This window comes from Amaranthus tricolor, chromosome 3 (assembly GCF_026212465.1).
Source record: "Amaranthus tricolor cultivar Red isolate AtriRed21 chromosome 3, ASM2621246v1, whole genome shotgun sequence".
In the NCBI taxonomy this organism is placed as follows: Eukaryota; Viridiplantae; Streptophyta; class Magnoliopsida; order Caryophyllales; family Amaranthaceae; genus Amaranthus; species Amaranthus tricolor.
Window position 1 is genome coordinate 30556462 of NC_080049.1, and position 18962 is coordinate 30575423.

Here is an 18962-nt window from a genome sequence, read left to right on the forward strand (position 1 = left end):
GAATCGAACTCCTGTCAATCACAACTATAGAAGGGAAAGTCTTTAATCAATAGGTTGATTAATGATTCTCACATGAAGTTAATTTGGATGGATTGAGTAGGTTGACATATGCATAGTTTAAAGTTTAGATCGTTGATTTCTTGGTTTAAGTTGGAGTCCATTTGGATCAAAAAGTTGATTACCAATGGAGGGAGCACTGTAGGTCATAAACTCGTAGTCAATTAACAAAAATTTGTTACGAGTCAAGTTGAGGATTAGCAATCGATTTTATTCTGCACGACCATTGAATTTAATTGGGTTGTAAAATGTACATCTACTTGGTTTCATACAATTCATGAGAACTAATAGTAATAAGTATGCTCATCATGTTATTGTTGTCAGTTATAGTTGGGGATGTAGGTGAAAGCATAGCTAAGATTTTTATAAGATTAAACAAAACAAACTATACAACATAAGGCAACAAATAGGCGATCAGATATATAGATAGATAAATACTTGATAGTTACATTTTTCGACATTACAATCAGTGTTGCAAGTATAAAACGGAGGTGATATGTTAAATTTGCCTAAACATTTTACATACATAGTCATAGCTGAACAATTGGTGGAACAAATTACGCACATGACTTCATAGTTGGTTATAAGAAAATTATCCAAAATAATCCAAAACAATGAAGGGTCCGAAACTAAGAAAAATACACCAAAGTTTTAAGCTTTGTTACCTCTATATGCTTCTATAATATTGTGCAAAGATGTCCAACAATCAATGTGAAAAAGGCATCAGCGTCATTTCCCCAAGGAAGAAACAAGAAATTTCAATGAACAAACAGATACATCTCGAAATCCAGATCTTAATGGTGAAAGGGAGGCCGCCCAATATCTATCTACAAGAATCGCCTATTTTTTTTTCCAATCTACAAAACTATGATAACATATAAGCGCGAGCAAAAGAAAAGCTCAATGTTAAGGAGCAAGAATAAAAAACCCACCCCAACAACAAATACATGAATCATTAAACGAGTAGTCACAAGTTCCCATCTATTTTCATCCTCATGTGCATCTAGTATCTACCAGATGAAGGTGGGGCCGGAGGCAAACGTGTTGGCGTGCGACGGCTGTTTGAGCTTGAACCAGAACCGGAATTCAAATCGCCATTTTGAGCTGGATCGCTGTACCGCCGACTGTGGGTCCTAGATAAATCTGTAGGCCCATTAGCAGCAGCATCAAATGCAGTTCTCCAGTCATCTCCAGCACCGGATCCCCCAGTTCTTGGACTGCTTTCTGCACAAATTTAAGACAACATTTTCATATACAAAAAGATCCTAAAGGCATCAAAGGCACACCTTAAGATTCATGAAGTTCAAAGAACAGACCATTCTAATGGCAACACAGGATCAGGGATAATGACTGGACAATACGCCAGTCTAGTTGACGAGTGTAGGAACTTCAGATTGGTTTTTAAAGAGGATCTAAGTCACAGTCAAATGGTATTGGTTTGACTTCAGACTGGGTAAATTGGGGTTGGGTCATATTCGGTTCTATAGATGATACATTTCTTTCAATCAAATCAACATCAATTCATTCAATATCGACTACAAGCAAGATTTTTGCGGCCATGTAATGAGGCACTTCTCAGTTTCCAAAGGCCTGTATGGGACATGGTCACAGGGTATCCAAAGAAGCATCAACCTACCATTCATCCCAATCATGGCATTATGCCTATTATTCCGTTTCACCCCACTCTCCCAAAACGAAAATGAAATTGATTGATACCAAGCAATTGATTGATACCAATCATTGCAAGTATGCAATCGTTAATTGTGATATATAATGAAGTTATACTACAGGTGAGGCGCAATAAAACTTGTGACGGTAGTATATGATTCTAAAGTAATATATTCTGGAGCTTTTGCAATCTGCGGGGTACAAAGATGGTTGGACCTATTGCCAATTGCCTATGTTTGTTCTCAAAGAAACTATCAATAAAGCCCAAAATCCTTCAGTTGAAACAATTACTGCTAGCAACAATAACAAAAATGAAATACCTGGCCCACTACCACTATCGGACCACCCAGATGCAGCAGCTGCCCGATTATCATGAATGCTTAGTTGCCTCACAAGCTTTGATAGAATAGATGACTGCTTTGTATAACGTTCTCTTTTACGTTTCACGTTTTGGTCCTCTTGGAGTAGTTCTTCAATCTTAGCAGAGCTCTGGCCACTGCGGACAGAGAAGCAAATATGAAACCAAACAAGTTTTAAGAATCCAAAACCAAAGCAATGACAAATTTCTAAAACTTCCCTAAAGATTTAAGAGAACAACGCTATTCAAAAATACAAAGTAAGCTTCGAGTCCAAAATATTAAAAGTTCTTAAGCAAACGACAGTCAAATTTTTACTCAAGTAGTAAATTAATCATTTGAGCATTCAATTATCTCGAAAAAAACACCAATGAAAGCCACCCAAACAAACAAAACACATAATATTACAGGAAATATATTATAAATATCTCTATTTCTCTACATAATAAAGATCTCTAAAGCCTCCTAATACAAGGTCACAATTTAGCATGACCGATTTACCGCTTATCACACACTGCCTTTTTTATCACTCCACATCATAAAAAATAAGCTTGTTTACCGTCATTTATCCTTGGTCCAATCAGATTACCTCTTTTATTTTCCACAATTTCTGGTTCAATTATTTTTGGTATACTTAACTAAAAGGGATTCTATTTCTATACCTCACGCATATAGTTTTTTTAGCATTCAAGTTAAGATCATATTTCTATTTTTATAGCTCACGTATAGTTAATTCAGCATTCAATGCAAGTGTGCACAAATCATCACATAACCAGCTTACCTTTAGATTTACAACAGCCAAAACATTACAGTGATTACTAGTCAGATAATAAGGTTTTAAGGGCACAGAAACCAAACTATTAGACAGAAAGTTACATAATACTACCTTATAGAGCTGTACAGTTGATTAAGCATATCCTCTTTAGCTTTCTCCACTTGGCAAAGAACAACAGCCTGTTCAACAAGGATCACCAAACAATTATAAGAAAAATATTTTTTTTAAAAAAAAAACATGAAGGCAGATAGTGAATATAGAGGGAAAAAAACCAACTTTTGGCACATTTGCAGCAAGGCTGTTTAGGACTGCTTCTACATATCCACGCACTTCTTGAGACATCCAACGGAGCTCCTCTTCTGGATCTGCAGGCCTTCTTGCCATTGTATCCTACAACATTGTACAAATTAGCAAATCATAAGCATAATAGATATCCGAAATGAAGCTAAACGACGAAAAAGGTAAAAATATTATATACTAAAGCATAATCAACCAAATATGCAAACAAATAGATATACTGAAGCATAATCAACGGTGTTTGACAATCTGCACAAGTGATTTGGGTGGGAATTGATGTTCCTTTTTGTGTTCCATGTATTAATGTCCTTCAGCCATTCCATGAAAGCTTTCAAAAATTCTTTAATCTTCTAGAATCAAATGCTATAAGTAGTCTCGGGTAAAAATTTACATAGAAAAGATGCAATCTAGTCAATTTTCTTCATCCCCCATTTTGCTTCCCCCTTTCAAATTACACTTCATAGATCTTAAATTCAACAGCAACCTCTTTCATTAATAGTTTGTAGTGATCCCTTTTTCTATTATCCAATTAATCATCGACACAAGGAGCCCGAGTACACGAAAACTCCATTTAAAGGAAAATCATGCCAAAATTGCAACGAATTATGATGTTTGGCCATGACATAAATAGTAGGGTTTTTTAGGTTACTATACCATCTAAAGAATGTGAAACTAACCCCCTTCACAAACCCAAGAACAGAAACAAAGAGGGAGAAAACTTACAAGAGAACCATCAGAATGACTTTGACGCATTGACAGTCCATGTTCACCCATTCCTTGACCATTTTTAAGAGTTGCAATGTTCCTCAACTTGTTTATCCACTCAACCTTGTCCACTGCACTCTCCGCTTTCAGCAATACAGCACTATGAGCTGCATAACACATGAACATATTCTTAATACAACCAAAAATGATTAGATAAATCACAAGAAAAACATCATGCAATAATTTTCACACCTTTGAGAACAGTTTTGTATGGTACTTTATTCGTCAACTTGAATGTAAGACTAGGACCTTTATCAGGCCCATTTGACTTTTTGTCCTTTGAACTTTTTGATGGGGCTTCTTCCTCGTCAGGAATTTCCTCAATTTGACATTCCTGAGAAATGATTGGCAAGTCAAAAGAAGGGCATGTAGCATGATATTAACTTGAGTAATATTATTGGCTTGTTTACTATAATGCTTATTAGTATAAACATCATTTTGCTAGAAGTTTCTGTTGTCGTGCAAAAAGTAGAACTGCATCTTACTCGTAGCAAGAAATTAAGAAAATGAGAATTGTTCTTGAATCAAAAATCCAAACAATAAGACTCCGTTCAACATTACAATGGTTTCTAGTTTTCTGTTTTTATTTTGGATAAAAGAAAGTAACGGGAACAGAAAATTTGATTACTAAAACTTATGCACATTTTTTAAGTGGAAACAAAATAAATAAAACCAGTTTCAGTGGTTATATAAGCTACTTTTCAGCACATTGTTAAATCAGACTATGAACACTCAATTTATCTCCTCCTTTCTCAGTTTCTTAACTATCATTGAAAGGAAGATCTGTGAGGAGTTTGTTATTTTTAATGAAGGGAAGATCTGAAAGGAGCTTGTAATTTATAATTGAAGAATTTAAGTTATCTATATCTTTTCATTTCTTCTTTTCCCCTTCCAATGGTAGATAACCTTTCCACCATTGGACTATAAAACTCTATCCTTTTTGCTTCTCCCTATTATTTTCTCAATGCATTCAACACTATATCATTTTGAAATCAAATCTACCAGGTTGAAATTGAAAAGGTAACTAACCCTAACAGGATTAATTTTCTAAATCCCCGATTCCTCGTGCCTTTTTTTGCACTTTATTTTCAAATTTTAGCGTGGATGTAAAGTGTAAAGGTTGTATTTAGAAAAACTTCTCAATTGAAGGGAATCAAGATACATTGCCTTTAGTTATCATGGTTTATGTTTTAAGAATTGAGTTAAACATTGATCTTCTAATCGATGAAACTGATTGTTGTTTTCTTTTTGGTTTTGAAAAAAATTAAAATTAGAAATGAAATACATTTTCAGCTTGACATTTTATAAAATATAGGAGTATAATATAATTTAAAATGAGACCAAACGAGACCTAAAATATTATAAGCAATTATTAGAGTAATAGAAAAACACAAACGGTCTTAATAAACACGACCATTACTAAAAACTTCACATCTATCTTATGTAAATCAAAAGTTGAAACTCTTGCATTTAGTATATATAAAATATAGAGAACCTTCTTCATTTTTTTAATTGTGACTGCTAAGATGGAGCTTACAAGGTAACAAAAATAGCTTGGCATCCCACAGAAGTTCAACAGTTACGCTGGTGACAGTAGTAATTCATACCTCCAAAGTGATTACACCACGGAAATGCCTTTCTTCTTGTTTCTTCGTGTATCCAAGCTGCAAGAGAGAAATATGCCATCAATCTATCAATACTTGTACATTTGAATCAAAGTGTGTAGAACAGTGCTAGCATGTAAATCAGACAGGATCACAAAAATATTAACTGAAAAATAATGCACGTATTTTGAGGCTAAGAACTGGAAACATTAAAGATACCAAATTTAGCTTCAGATATTCACTTAAAATCTAGTGACAATATGAAAAGACAAAATACTTAAACTCTACACTGGAAAAACCAGATAAAACAGAAAACAACTGCAACACACTTCGCTTCTAAAACCACACCTAAGGCACACCTATATGATAGAAAAAATAAAGTTCTGACTGACAGAGTGCAACAATCATAGTGCAAAAATAAGACTACATCACGTTGTAAAGGTTTTCAAAAAAAGTGAACCGATATTTATCGTGTTGTAAAGGTTCAACAAAAGCAAATTTTGGGCCGTATTAAGGGATATCTCATGCATTTGACCAATATTTAGGTGTTATGATATCCACATCACACCCAGTACGGCAACGCCACTCTGTTACCGCGATAGCGACCGTTACCGCATTTTTGCACTACAGCAACAACCTACAATGAGCATCATATGACGCACGCCTCCAGCCACCTTTTCCAGGGGACAAGAGTGTCGCCTGCCTACATTTTAGCTAGAAGATCAAAGAGAGAGTAGATTGGACTTTAAGTTTTTAACTTATTAAAATTAAAAAAATTGATCCAATTTAAACCATTTCACCTAAGCCTAAGATTCAAAATACAAATTCGACCAAAACTCCTAAATTTTCTATCACGTGGAATTGGTACAATTTGAACTACAAATTAAAATCCCGAACTTAGAAGAGCCTTAGTTCACAAAGTCTGGAGAGATCTAACATTTAGTGAGTGCAGAAGACATTCCCCATGGTTGTTACCATTGCTCAAATTCCATGGGGGGTGGCTTTCCAGTAAGTCCTCTTTCTCTCCTAAAATATGGTTGCATAACCTCACTCTCTTTCTCCCTTTCATCATCTCCTATTTTCTTCAATTTATTACAGTGAGAGCCCTTTATTTTTAAAATTCCGTGTTTTTATGCCTACTTGATCTCGTTAAACCTTCAATTTTATTTTTCTTATATAAAGTCCTTACTATAAATGAACACACACACATATCTATACTTCATACATATACATATATATATTGAAGATTGTGTGCGAACACACATTATACTTTTTGGGTTCAGAATGTGTATGTTTTAGCAGTTCTAACATACTTTATATAGCACAAAAAGCCCCAAAAAAAAATTATAAATGAATTTTCCCTCACCCTTGGAAAAGCCAACACGTTCATCTCGTGCCAAGGCTCGAGTAGCCCTTTGGACCTAGTTTCCTTTTAGAACTAAGGTGACTGAGATGTCATCATGAAATTACTTTAAAACAAAACTTATTCGGCAAAGATATGAAAACTTTTACATTAAAAAATGATGTAAAATTCATATAATGTCTACACAAAGATATATTACAAACCTTTCCAGTTTTTTCATTCAACACAAACCATCGTCTACTCCAGCTGTTAGTTTTAGCACTCTTTTTCAACAAGAAACCTGAAATTACCAATTACAAAACTAATGAGCAAATAGAAGCCAATGCAACAAGGGTGCATGCACCCTAAAAGAATGCAGAGGTCAGATTTAGCCACTCAAGCTGTCAGCTATTCTCCATCAGCAAAGAAGTACAGAAAAACATGATATATATACACATGCAACAATAAAAAATCAAAGCTTCCAGTAAAAAATTCCTAAAGAAGCTGTGACAATGCTAGCAAGCAAGATGTTACAAGAAAAATTCTCTTCATACAAGCTTTTCCAGAGGTTGGGGCATGGTAGAAAGAAAAATATGTGCCGGAAGATTGAGTGGAAAAATGATTCCAGAACACTAGTGTGATGGCAAACAAAAAGAGAACCGAAGAAAATAGAGACAATTCAGGAGGGATTCAAGTCCTTGTACATATGTACTCAAAAGTTTAACATAAATCAGCTTTTGCAGCATGAAAATTATGTTTGGTTCATAAAAATGTGAATAGAAGGAAATTATTCAAGAGATCAAAAGCATTGGTAAAGCGTGATACTACTTGTACAAGTATTATATTTTCACAATTTTTCAAATCAGGTAAATTGATAAGTCACAAAATGGTAGCTCAGAAAAAATTGAGTAAAGAATCAAAGTTCCAGTTTCTTGTACGCATGTTCATAAATTCGAGACATTCACATACTATAGAGAGTATTATATGGAAAATAAAGACATTTTAACAGACAAGGTAGAAAAAAAAAACTAACGATATTAATCCATTACATTATTTTGAAAAAACAAACCTGCAGTTATCTCTCCATCAGGCCCAGCTGTCTTTAGACCAGAACCCTCTTGTCCCTCTTTATCCTTATCCTTATCCTTATCTTTATCTTTATCTTTATCAGACTTCGAATCTTTCATTGACTTCAAACTCCCACTACTTTGTTGGTTTCCTGTTTGAGGACTTGTTGCCTACACCAAAACCCAAAATCTTCAGATTTGTCAAAGCAGAAATAGCACACATGAAAGCTTACATAATTCTGAGCTCAAGTACCAAGTACCAACCAACTCAAAAAAGTTATAATACACAACAGGATGAAATCCTACCCTATTTAACATCGACTGTTCTGCATCCAAGCCTTTCCTGGAAGATCGACCTTTTACTTCTTCTTCGCGTCTCTGTCTCTCCATCCTAGCAGCTCAAAAAAATCAAAGTGATAACGGGCTATGATAAGTATTAACTGCATTGTAAATCAAAATTTAACAATGGTAGTAGATTTAGACACAGATGACAATAATTGCCACTGCACAAATTATGGCAAGCCTTAGCTTACTGCATGGAGTACTTTATGACAGTTAAACCACGAAAAAGAGGGCATAGGATGAAAAATAAATTTAAGTGATGCCTAGACATAGTCCTGAAGACATTCAACGGGTTTCTTAAGCAAAACGTTGTTTTTCTTTACCCTGAGAAAGGCATCCAATTATAACTTGAAGATCTCTGAGAAACCATGCAATCTCCCAATAACCCAAAACGATCACCAACCATCGAAAGAATTCAAAGCTGTGATATAATCCCATAAGCCACACGGTCATTCACATAAACTAACAAATTGCATTCCAACTTCTATTATCTCAGTTCTCAGATTGCTTCCCAACTTCTATTTATAAAAAAAAAAGACAAGGGAAGGGAGTGGCAGATGTGCCAAAACACTTTCCTCAGCCTAGTTTAACTATCATCGAAATGCCAAAAAAGATATTATGAACGTACCGCCTCTGAACTAAGCGAATGAAATGTTGAGGCGGTACAAAGGCACGCTCCATATCTACTAAGTCAACAACCATTTGCTTTGCTTTCCCTTTAAACACATCAAGTGCAGAAGTTGCAATTGCAATGACCTGTTTTTAAAAATATAATAAATCAATCAATTAGAAAGTGACCATAAAATTTCATCTTTCCAATTGCATTACAGTTGTCCTTTAGCCACAAATCAGAAAGATCCAGAAACATGAGAAAATTCAACCACAAATTTTTAATATTACCTCTCTCTTAAAGGGTGGATATCTTCCAAGACCTGGTGTAGCATTTGCAACCTGAGACACTATATCCACAAGCACATGATGCACCTATTTTAGCAAGATTTCAAAATAGTTAGAGCAGAAGAATGTGTAGATTCATAAGTGAAGGGAATTTAGTATGCCCAAATGTTGGCAATATTGAACCGAAGCTATTCTCTCATTTAATTGCAGGGAGGATGGTTATATGTAAAGAATGGATCCAATTATTTTAAGCTTGTATTGGCTTTTAAATGGAGGACAGAAATATACTTTTGAGGGCAGACAGCATCCATTCAATATGAGATATATACAAGTCGTATCCAGAGTATCCAAAATAACGTGAAGAGAAGATGATAACTACTGTTAAAGGCATGGATATTAGATATGGTTTACCTCATCAACACAAAGTAGTGATGGTTCTTTTGCCATTTCAAGGGAAATCTTTATTAAGGATCTTAACCCCTTTTCTGGAGATATAAGATATGGTTGGTAACCATCTGCTTCAAGAACAATCTAATCAAACAAAAATGAGAAAAAGAGAAACATTAGTTTTTAAAAAATCCTACTTAATATAAGCAGTCATAAAAGAGAAAAATACCCCCCACCCCCCCTCTCTTTTGCTCGGGAGGGTCGGGGGGGGTGGGGAAATATACATACCCTTTTGACATTGTTGATATCAAAGTGTCTGTCCAAAGGAAGCTGCTTAATCCTGTTGGGAAAATTTCCCTCAAAACTTGCAACAATCTTCCACCCATTCCCCTAAGAAAAAGAACACCACAGCTTTAGCTCAAAAAATTCTTACAAAATCCGTGTCGAAGTATATGTTGTTGACACATCAAACTCAACCGAAGGGACAAGACATTAACATGGCAATTATAATTTCTTTGACAAGTATAAGTCTCACAACCAAGATAATTAAATCCTTTTACCTCGCCACCAGTGATATGTCTCAAAAACTTCTCTTCAAATTCACGACAAAGCTCCAAAGCCAAAGCTCTCGTACCTTCAGAGCTGGAAACCATCGACTCCCCAAGTTTCACTAATTCATCCTGAACTATCTGGGATTTGCCTTGAAGTCTGCAAAATTTACCACAACGAGAAAAAAAAAAGCCACAATCATGGGTCAATATTGAATTATTTGAAAAGTAGTGCTATCCGTCAAAAGTCAGATCCAGAAATTTTACTTCCTAAATCATAGCAGCACTTCCACTGCCGTCCTACAATTACATACTTCCTATTTCTGTTTTAATTGAAACATTTCTTGCTAAAATTTCACTTTAAAAAAGGAGGTAAAATTTTCCCAGATTTTCATAAAAAACTGGAGCATATTATCAATTAATCTCCCTGGTGTGAATCAAAACACCAAAATTATGGCCGTTTGTACACTACATTCACAATTTTGAGAAAGTTCATAATCCAAAAGGCAAATAACATAGAAAATTGTATTACGCTGCTGCCTACATTCTCTCTATCCCACCTCCACACACAAACCAAATTGCCTAGTACTAAAGCACAACACCAATCGCCTTATATTAGCTAATAAATATACCAATCAAGTGGCTTTTTTAATTATTGAAATCATAACCTTTTTCCCCAAATTATCATGACTAAGGCTTTGGCAATTTTTTTGAATTTATAAGCTTAGATAGATAGCTCCATATTGGACTTAGAAGCACCATAAACACCATCACTTCCCAAATCCGCTATAAGACTACATAGCAAATAGCAATTAACTATATATTGTTCCCCTCTTCAATAATGAATTGTGAATTTAGGTGGACATAAAGATCATAATAGTGGTTAAATGAAAATTAAAAAAATTGAAGGGGATAGAAAGAGAAAAAAATGGGGAATTCATGTGGATGACAAGTGAAACAGACAAATGGTTTATCAAGCTGACTCCAATTTTTTTGAATTAAGGCACTGGCAAGGTCAGTCAAAACAACCTTTTTGTAAGCTTTATCACTTATAAGGGTAAGATTGCGTATAACGGACTCTTCCAAACCCCACCCTAGGTGGTAGCCACTTAATGGCATTGGGTGATGTAAAAACTAAAAGGCTTGGCAATTATTGTTGTAGATAAAGAGAGATAAGAACACTAGTGTTATGACTCTAGAAATAGAGCAGAGGAGTATAACAGTAACAGGAGTTAAAAGCCAAAAAAAAAATTAAAAAAATTTTGAAGATATTCCAAAATGGTAAATGTGAAGATCTATATAGAAGACATCATGAGAATAATTAATTTATTTATACGTAGAAAACAATAAACAGACGTCAATCACTGAAGAAAATGCTACATCTATGGCACCCTCATTGGAACTCCGGTTAACCAATAGATTTGAATGCAAGAAAGTATATGCATTTTTGAATTTTAAGGGATAACAAATCCCGGAGTTTAAACCTCAAGATGTAAGACAAGCATATCCTATGATAGCAACATCAAAAATGCATAAAAACAGATGATGCAATGAATAAAGCTAAACAACCAAATCCGTATGAAAAGTAGCTTCCCAAAACTAATGACCACTGCCATTTATGCACTTCAATTGTAGTTACTTGTTTCACGAAAGGGAAATATTAGAAATGGCAGGAAGAATATACCCAGAAAGAATATTAGGAAGCCTAACTTTCATACGATTGCGTATTTGTGCAGCCAATGATTCCACCAAAGCTATTCTACCAAGCTTTCCTTGTGGAGCCCCAGTTAAGATAGACTTGAGACTCTCACTTTCAGCTCGCCAGGCAGTTTCCAAGGAGTTCTCAGATCCACCATTACCAGAAGCTGTGGCTATTGAAACAGACTGGCCGATTAAAGCAACCCATGGCATATCAGCTGTACTTCTTGGTCCTTGCCCCAACAACAAAGCCTGCACAGCAGCTAAGGCTTTAGGTTCTGAGGCAGCTTGATCTATTTTGCTGATTACACCAATGGTTCTTGTTCCTACATCCAACAGTAAAAAAGACTTCAATATAGCAAGCAAAGAACAGCGGAACAGCACAAACAAGCGTGTATCGAAAACTTATAATTCCTGATTAGCATAAAGAGAATTCCTCTAACATAACGCAACACATGTTTACAACTCACCCTCCGAGTCATACTCCTTAGCGACCCTGAGAGCTTTGGAAGAAGAGACTTCAGGCGCCTGAACAGCAGGAATTATCACCAACAAAATTGCATCGTTGTGTGCAGCATAGTCACTGATCTAGTGAAAAACAAAATATGAAAATAAGCCCATTGATCCAGAATACTTAAAGTCAAGGATAATATGCAATATGCATATTTCTGCAAATTAGGAGGCCAAAATATAAGCGAAATTTACTACAACTCACCATAGATTCATCCACGATACGTTGTTCCAAACCAGGAAGGTCAATTAATTTCAAAGGTGGAGCTGACAAAAACAGAGCAAAACCATTAAAAAGCGACCACAAAAGGAAGAAGTGCCACCGGAATTCTACGACCTCTTCAACTTCAAATATTGACACACGTGAAATTCTACTCTCTATGATCATTGATCACATTCACATATTTCAAGGCTGGTTACATGAGACACAATTGGACAAATCACCTTATAAATTCCAGTCTTGTAACAGCATGCACATTAACAGCAACCAAAGTTACAGCAAATGATAAAACTAACCGCTACTCGTACGCAGCTTTAAGTATATTTCATCACGACTCTTTCCAGATGAACCCTTGCTGAGCCTATCCTGAAGAGAATGCCTAAGAGCACCTGTTATCAGCCAAATTGACAAGAATGTGGATCAACAGTCATTTTTAAAATTTAATAAATTTATTTAAAAAGAAACAAGTCAGAGCAAAACATGCCATTGGTTTAGGTCCTTCGGGACGATAAGTGCATATTAACAAAAAATTTTAATAAACTAACAGTACACAAAATAAGTTTTGTTTCCTTAAAAAGCCTTACTTGCAGACACCTGTTGAGTTTTGTTGTCAATTTGCAGCACAATGGATTTGCTACTAAGGGAGCTATCTCTGTTCAATTCAATGCTTATTGGAGCTCGTGTAGCACCATTTTCACCAGTTGGCTGTTCACAGTAACATAAAAAAATCACAAGTCCCACGATCAAGTACTTGGTTTAGATGTAAAGGAAAAAACATTTGATGCATACAATTTCTTACCAAAACAGGATGTCCAATCAAACTATTCAACACTGCGGATTTACCGGCACCCTGTATAAATATTACCAGGAGAAACAGTTTATGCTCAGCAAACAAACACAGACAAAGAAACAAGACCAGTAAATAGTTCAATCGCCAAAACGAAGATCAACAAAAAAATCTATTTTATTCTTTGCACCTGCAAAAAGATCAAAAGATAGCAGCAAAAAAGGAGCATAATAGTATGAGCAGCAGAAAATAGTTCAATCACCATAGAAAAAAAAAACACCACTACATAGTTCAAACTTCAATCACCAAAACGATCAACAAAAAAATCTATTTTATTCATTGAACCTGCATAAAATCAAAAGATAGCAGCAACAGAGGAGAATCGAAAAATAGACAGCAGTAAAAATTGCATCAATGGGCAGCACAAATAAAAATAGAAACTGCTAAGCTATAACCCTCAACCCCTATGAGAGTGGAGCATTCAGGTTAACTTCGACCAATCAGATATAATACTAAATTCATAACTGACCCATAAAAAGAGCAAATTGTGATGCATTATTTACCAAAAAAAATCCATCCACTTGGTTTATTTTCTTTCACTTAAAAACAAGTGGTCTTCAGACAAATATCAATCTAGGCACAAAAAACTAACCTATAATTGATACATTATTACAAAAGAACATTGAATTCACTTATTACATATTCTTCAAACATTCAACAATGAAATCAGAAACAAATAGTGAAAAATCCGTCATCAATTTAAGCATAAACATACATGAATAAAACGGAATGCCTTTTTTAATATTGAAATAGATAATGAGAAAGGACAAAACTTCAGCCAAATATAAAAGATTTTGATTCCTTGAAGAACAGGGCTCAACTACTTTTACTAAAAAACCTAGACTCATTGCGCCTTGCCAAATATCCATACAAAACTAAGCTCTGAGCCTTTCACCAAACAACCTTGAAAGAGACCTTTTGCCTTTGACATACGATGAGAGAAGGAAAGAATGCTAATCAAGAACATCCAATATCATTTACATGATAATAATCATTAATAATAAGTTTCAAGAACTCTCGTGCCAAACCAAGCACCCATCAAGTCATCAATGTCCTTATAATGTCAATGAAAAGAGACCTTTGAAGTAAAATTGTTGCGATTGCATTGTTACTTTACAAACTAATATTAATGATATCAATAAAATTGTGAAGTTATAATATTAACAACAACGTCTATTTGAGTTAGACTCACTTAGACATCAATTAAAACAAGGAAAAAAAGAGAAAAGGGAAGGGATTAAAAAGGTGAATGACAACTAATAGAAAACAGACAATAGAGAGAAAGATAAAAAGAAAGGCAAACTAATTCAATTTAACACTAAAAGCATGATAGGGGATCACATGGCACTCTAAATTTGCTTGAAAACACAGTGCTTTCAGTTACTCGGTGTTGGATATCATTTCTCACACTAAAAGCCAATAAGATATAACACTTCATTGTTAGAAGAAGTGATAAAGCATCACTACTTAATTGTGATCAAATGAACGATTTCACTCCAAAAAAAAAAAAGAAAGAAAGAAGACACAAATTTTGATAGTACCACTTCCCAATTTAGGATGTTTCAAAACGATTCTCCTACACGCTCACTACTACCTTATACAATTGATACACAGTTGTCACTTGATTTCAAACGATAAGCCATTGCTCATTACTTTTTGCACTCTTTCTCGTATTATTTGCTTTATTACACAAACCTTTCATTTCACTTTAAGCTAGAAACAAAGTTAATGTCTGAAAAATTGTTTTGAAACATAACCAGTGTCACATGATTTGCTAGCTTTGTCCAAGAATCGCAATTGGGTTCGATCGACCCAAACCGGGGTCCATTCGCGGTTTGAAACGATAATCACCGATCTAATGTGTGAGGAGTTCTCTAGAAGTTTTGCCCTCCATTGAATAACTTTTTGCTTCGAAAATAATGATGAAGCGTGTACTCATGAAAGATAAAAGCGTTTCGTCCTTTTTGTTTTACTTTTACATTTTCTGAACTTATTACTACTAAATTGTAATAAGAATAGACAACAGTTGTAACCTTGGTCCTCGGGAGTCGAAATACTTAATTTTTTAATTGTGGTAAGTAGCCACCCAAGACTTAAATTGGTTTGGAACATTGATACTTAAGTAATCCACTCTTTTAACTTTTTCTTGACAGATTCTGTAGATTGTAGTCCGTATTTATACGTACTTGGTTACTCATCTAATTATAATAATGAAAACTATCATTATTGTGGGTCTTTATAAAATTATCCACTATTGGCAAATACCGAATCGCAAACCCAAAATCGTACAAGGAATCAAAGTAAATCGCAAATCATGTGACATTGAACGAAACCAAAAAATAAGTAAAATTATCCATTGTTGGTCAGACACATCAACAAGACTAGGAGTACCAAAGTTTGGTAAAATATAGCGTAGTCAAGGACAAAAGGTGAAAAGAGGAAGTATGAATTCTGCTAATATCCCTTCTACTTACATTTTTCATTTTTTATTGTCATGGTCACAGATATCAAACATGTCTCACCTTTGGAATCATTCCACAAAAATTGATGATAAATGCAAACTAATAACCACAGAAAAATATGGTCACTCACTGCAATATACACATACATGTATCCTTGCTGTCCAATTGTTTCTCATAGTATCCCCATTATATAAATCCCTGGATCAACTATGGCTCTAACTTTTGGGTCCCTGTAAAATATTTTCAATGGTAGAAAGTAAAGCCCTAATTGTTGGGATCAAAGCTTTAGCATTGTTTCATTGTGCAACTGCAAGTAAAAGAGAACTCAAGTGTTGATCTAAGAGTCAGAACAATATTAAACGGTCATAGTTTCAGTGTGTTCTATTGGAATGAATAAGAAGGTAAAAATTATGATCACAAACAAACCCTATAGCTGAACTATAAATCAAGCGATATGTATTATAAACAATCACTCAAATAAACTCCTCTTTACTACCAAGCTTCACATCTCACAATAGTAACAACAGTTGAACTTAACATCGAATATCATGCATTTCTGTGTATATTATATGACGGTTAATATAAAGTCATTCAGCAAAATGCAATAAGCACCAAAGGTGTCTCAAATCAATCAATATCCAACAAAATCAAAGTCGAATCAAAAGATTATACCATTAAACAGTAGCTACCCAAATCACGCCATTTTTAATATGAAATCCCAAATCACACCATCAAAATCAAAACAAAACAAAAAAACGCAAACCATACAGTAGATCTCATCAAAAAAACAAGTAATAAGGATAAAACAGCAACTTACAACATTGCCAAGAGCGACAACATTAAGGAAAGTAGAGTTCCGCCGGGATGGTGAAGAAGAAGAAGATGAAGTATCATCCACATCCTCATCGGCAAGAACAGCAGCAGCTTGACGCATCGAATCAGAAAGCTGTGCCAATTCTTCGATCGCCTCCATTTTGAGTTAAATTGCTGAAAAAATCGAATCTAAAGAAAACAAAGTGGACAAGATCGAAGAATGAGTAGATCAAACGCAGGTAATCGAAAGTGAAGCGAGAAGAATGTGAAGAAAGAGAGAAACCCTAGAATGGAAAAAGGAAGAAGAATGAGATCGAGAGAATCCTTACACACGAAAATGAAGGGCGAAAGAGAAAGAGAAAAATCAATTGAAATGGGGATGGGTTTTTCGAACTTTTTTGAAAGTTTCTCTTTCTCTTTCTTTTTTTTTCTCTGTCTTGATTGGATTTGAAGAGGTGACCTGAGTTATGGTGTGCGGTGATGCGATTGAAATATTAAGACATTATCACGAAGGTGTTTGGCAAATGGCTGATAGTTGGTAGTTGATAGCTAATTATAGTGTTTGATTTGACCAGTAGATTTTATTAACTGGTTTGATCAGTTAATTTTGAACCCGCTATTTTAAGCAACTTGTTCAGAAGCAGCTTATTCTTATCAATAAGTTGTTTCAACCGGCTAATTCACCAAATATTAGCATTAGCTGGTTAGACCACCCAACTCTTTATTTATATCAAAATAAACTAAAATTGCTCAATAAGCTAATTTGCCAAACACCCTAATACCAATTACCAACTACAAGTATTCAAGTTGTTGATTGGAAATTTGTTTTTCAAAACTCACTCGTTGGAAAGTTGGATTTTATTTTAATTGAAATAATATAAGCAAATTTTGCATGAAATCGTTTCATCAACTTATATAATAAGCATATTACTTTATATGATCAATTTATGATTATAAGGAATCCTCTAAGATTGCAAGTGTATATTGGGTAAGCCCAATTAACATGGTCATATCGTAAAATCATCTCATTTCAGAGATTGTGTTGAATTATATATCACTCTTTTCGTAGAATTCATGTTCAGATTTTGTATCACTCTTTCTTAGCCTACCCTTTTCTTTGCCTATCATGTGTTGGATAAATAGATCTTTAAATGTTAGAAACTCCTCTGGAGTTGAGACTTTAGTAAACTCAATATTAAAGTTTTCAAAATTAATCCTCCATCTATTGAATATGCCTATATTTCCAAACCTTTTTTAATATAACGACAATTCGAATCACACTAAAACTTTCTTTATCAAATACAACTCTAAACACATTTCTCATATATAAATATTGTACATATTAGTATTACAATGTGTGTTGATAATTTTAGCTATAAGAGGACCCTAAGAAGATCTTGAATATGCCTATATTTCCAACATGATATACTCGAGAAAAAGATAAATGAATCCACTTGTTTCTTTTAATATCTTTAACCAAAACTATACCCCATAGAGGAACAAATTTCATTATAAGATCATGTTTTGATTGCGCGTAAATATTAAAGGGGGAAATAAAGTCAAACTAATAAAATGAAAGCAAATAGAGATGCATTTAAAGTAGTTTAGATAGTTGTGAAGAAGGTAAAATGAGCATAAAATAAAAATAATAAAAGAAAAAGAAGATGATTTCCCCTATTATAAAGGTAACATATTCCTCCACTATCCCCTAGGATAAATATTTACCCCACAAAATTAAGAGCTTCCTTCATTTTTCATTACTTTGCAACCATTGATCGACCTCTACAACAATCAAATTTCACTAATTTTTTATTTATCAACTTCGTCCTTTTACTTTGACTTTTTATCCCTTAAATATTTATACTCTATCCAAACATGCTGTAAGAGCCTCTATGGATAATTATCATCGATCAATGACGAGTTTATGGTGGGGGTGTAGCATGTTTTGTAGAAAATCCATCTATCAAAGAAATCTCAAAAACTCACGTGTAGGTGTTCAAGGTTGTACCTCGACGCCAAGCTATCTATCAAAGAAAATGTGCGGAATTTTTGCTGTTATAGTGAATGCTTGAAATTAGTGTATATCATATTCATTTCAAGTAATGGTTTGTTTTAAAAAGTTGTGATTAAAATTTGCTTTTGTTTTTTCTTTTTCTTATCAAAAGCAAAATACATTGCTAAATTACGTGTGTTTAATGACTCAAACTCTTACCCTTTCTTATTGTGGTGGTATTATCTTAATTTGGTTCACGTTATAGATAATGTTTTGTTCAAGCAATGATACTTATCGAAGACTCATGTAGAGAT

The 18962-nt window shown here is 34.4% G+C and overlaps 1 protein-coding gene across 2 annotated transcripts; it reads right to left on the reverse strand.

Moving 5' to 3' along the window:
* Positions 1-452: 452 nt before the first annotated feature.
* Positions 453-17164, reverse strand: LOC130808680 (dynamin-2B-like). Of its 2 annotated transcripts, XM_057674136.1 has the most exons (23): positions 16985-17164; positions 16660-16844; positions 13333-13383; positions 13118-13238; positions 12830-12922; positions 12519-12580; positions 12274-12391; positions 11790-12129; positions 10118-10265; positions 9846-9947; positions 9582-9701; positions 9174-9257; positions 8902-9029; positions 8238-8322; positions 7934-8102; positions 7089-7165; positions 5526-5582; positions 4111-4252; positions 3877-4025; positions 3133-3246; positions 2968-3035; positions 2046-2221; positions 453-1281 (listed from the first exon to the last, which is right to left on the reverse strand). In XM_057674136.1, exons 2-23 carry the CDS (start codon positions 16813-16815, stop codon positions 1061-1063), a joined length of 2781 nt encoding a protein of 926 aa, XP_057530119.1. In that variant the 5' UTR covers positions 16816-16844; positions 16985-17164; the 3' UTR covers positions 453-1060. The 2 variants fall into 2 exon arrangements, with proteins under 2 accessions (XP_057530119.1, XP_057530118.1); XM_057674135.1 differs by having other exon boundaries at positions 16660-17164.
* Between the last annotated feature and the right edge of the window lie 1798 nt (positions 17165-18962).

Excerpts from the sequence above, each read along its gene's own strand:
- LOC130808680 (XM_057674136.1), bottom strand. The coding sequence starts at position 16,815 with ATGGAGGCGATCGAAGAATTGGCACAGCTTTCTGATTCGATGCGTCAA. Across the intron at positions 8,323-8,901 it reads ATTCGCTTAGTTCAGAGGCG|GATGGAGAGACAGAGACGCG; the intron begins GTACGTTCATAA and ends TTGAGCTGCTAG. Across the intron at positions 3,036-3,132 it reads TTGCTGCAAATGTGCCAAAA|GCTGTTGTTCTTTGCCAAGT; the intron begins GTTGGTTTTTTT and ends CTTGTTGAACAG.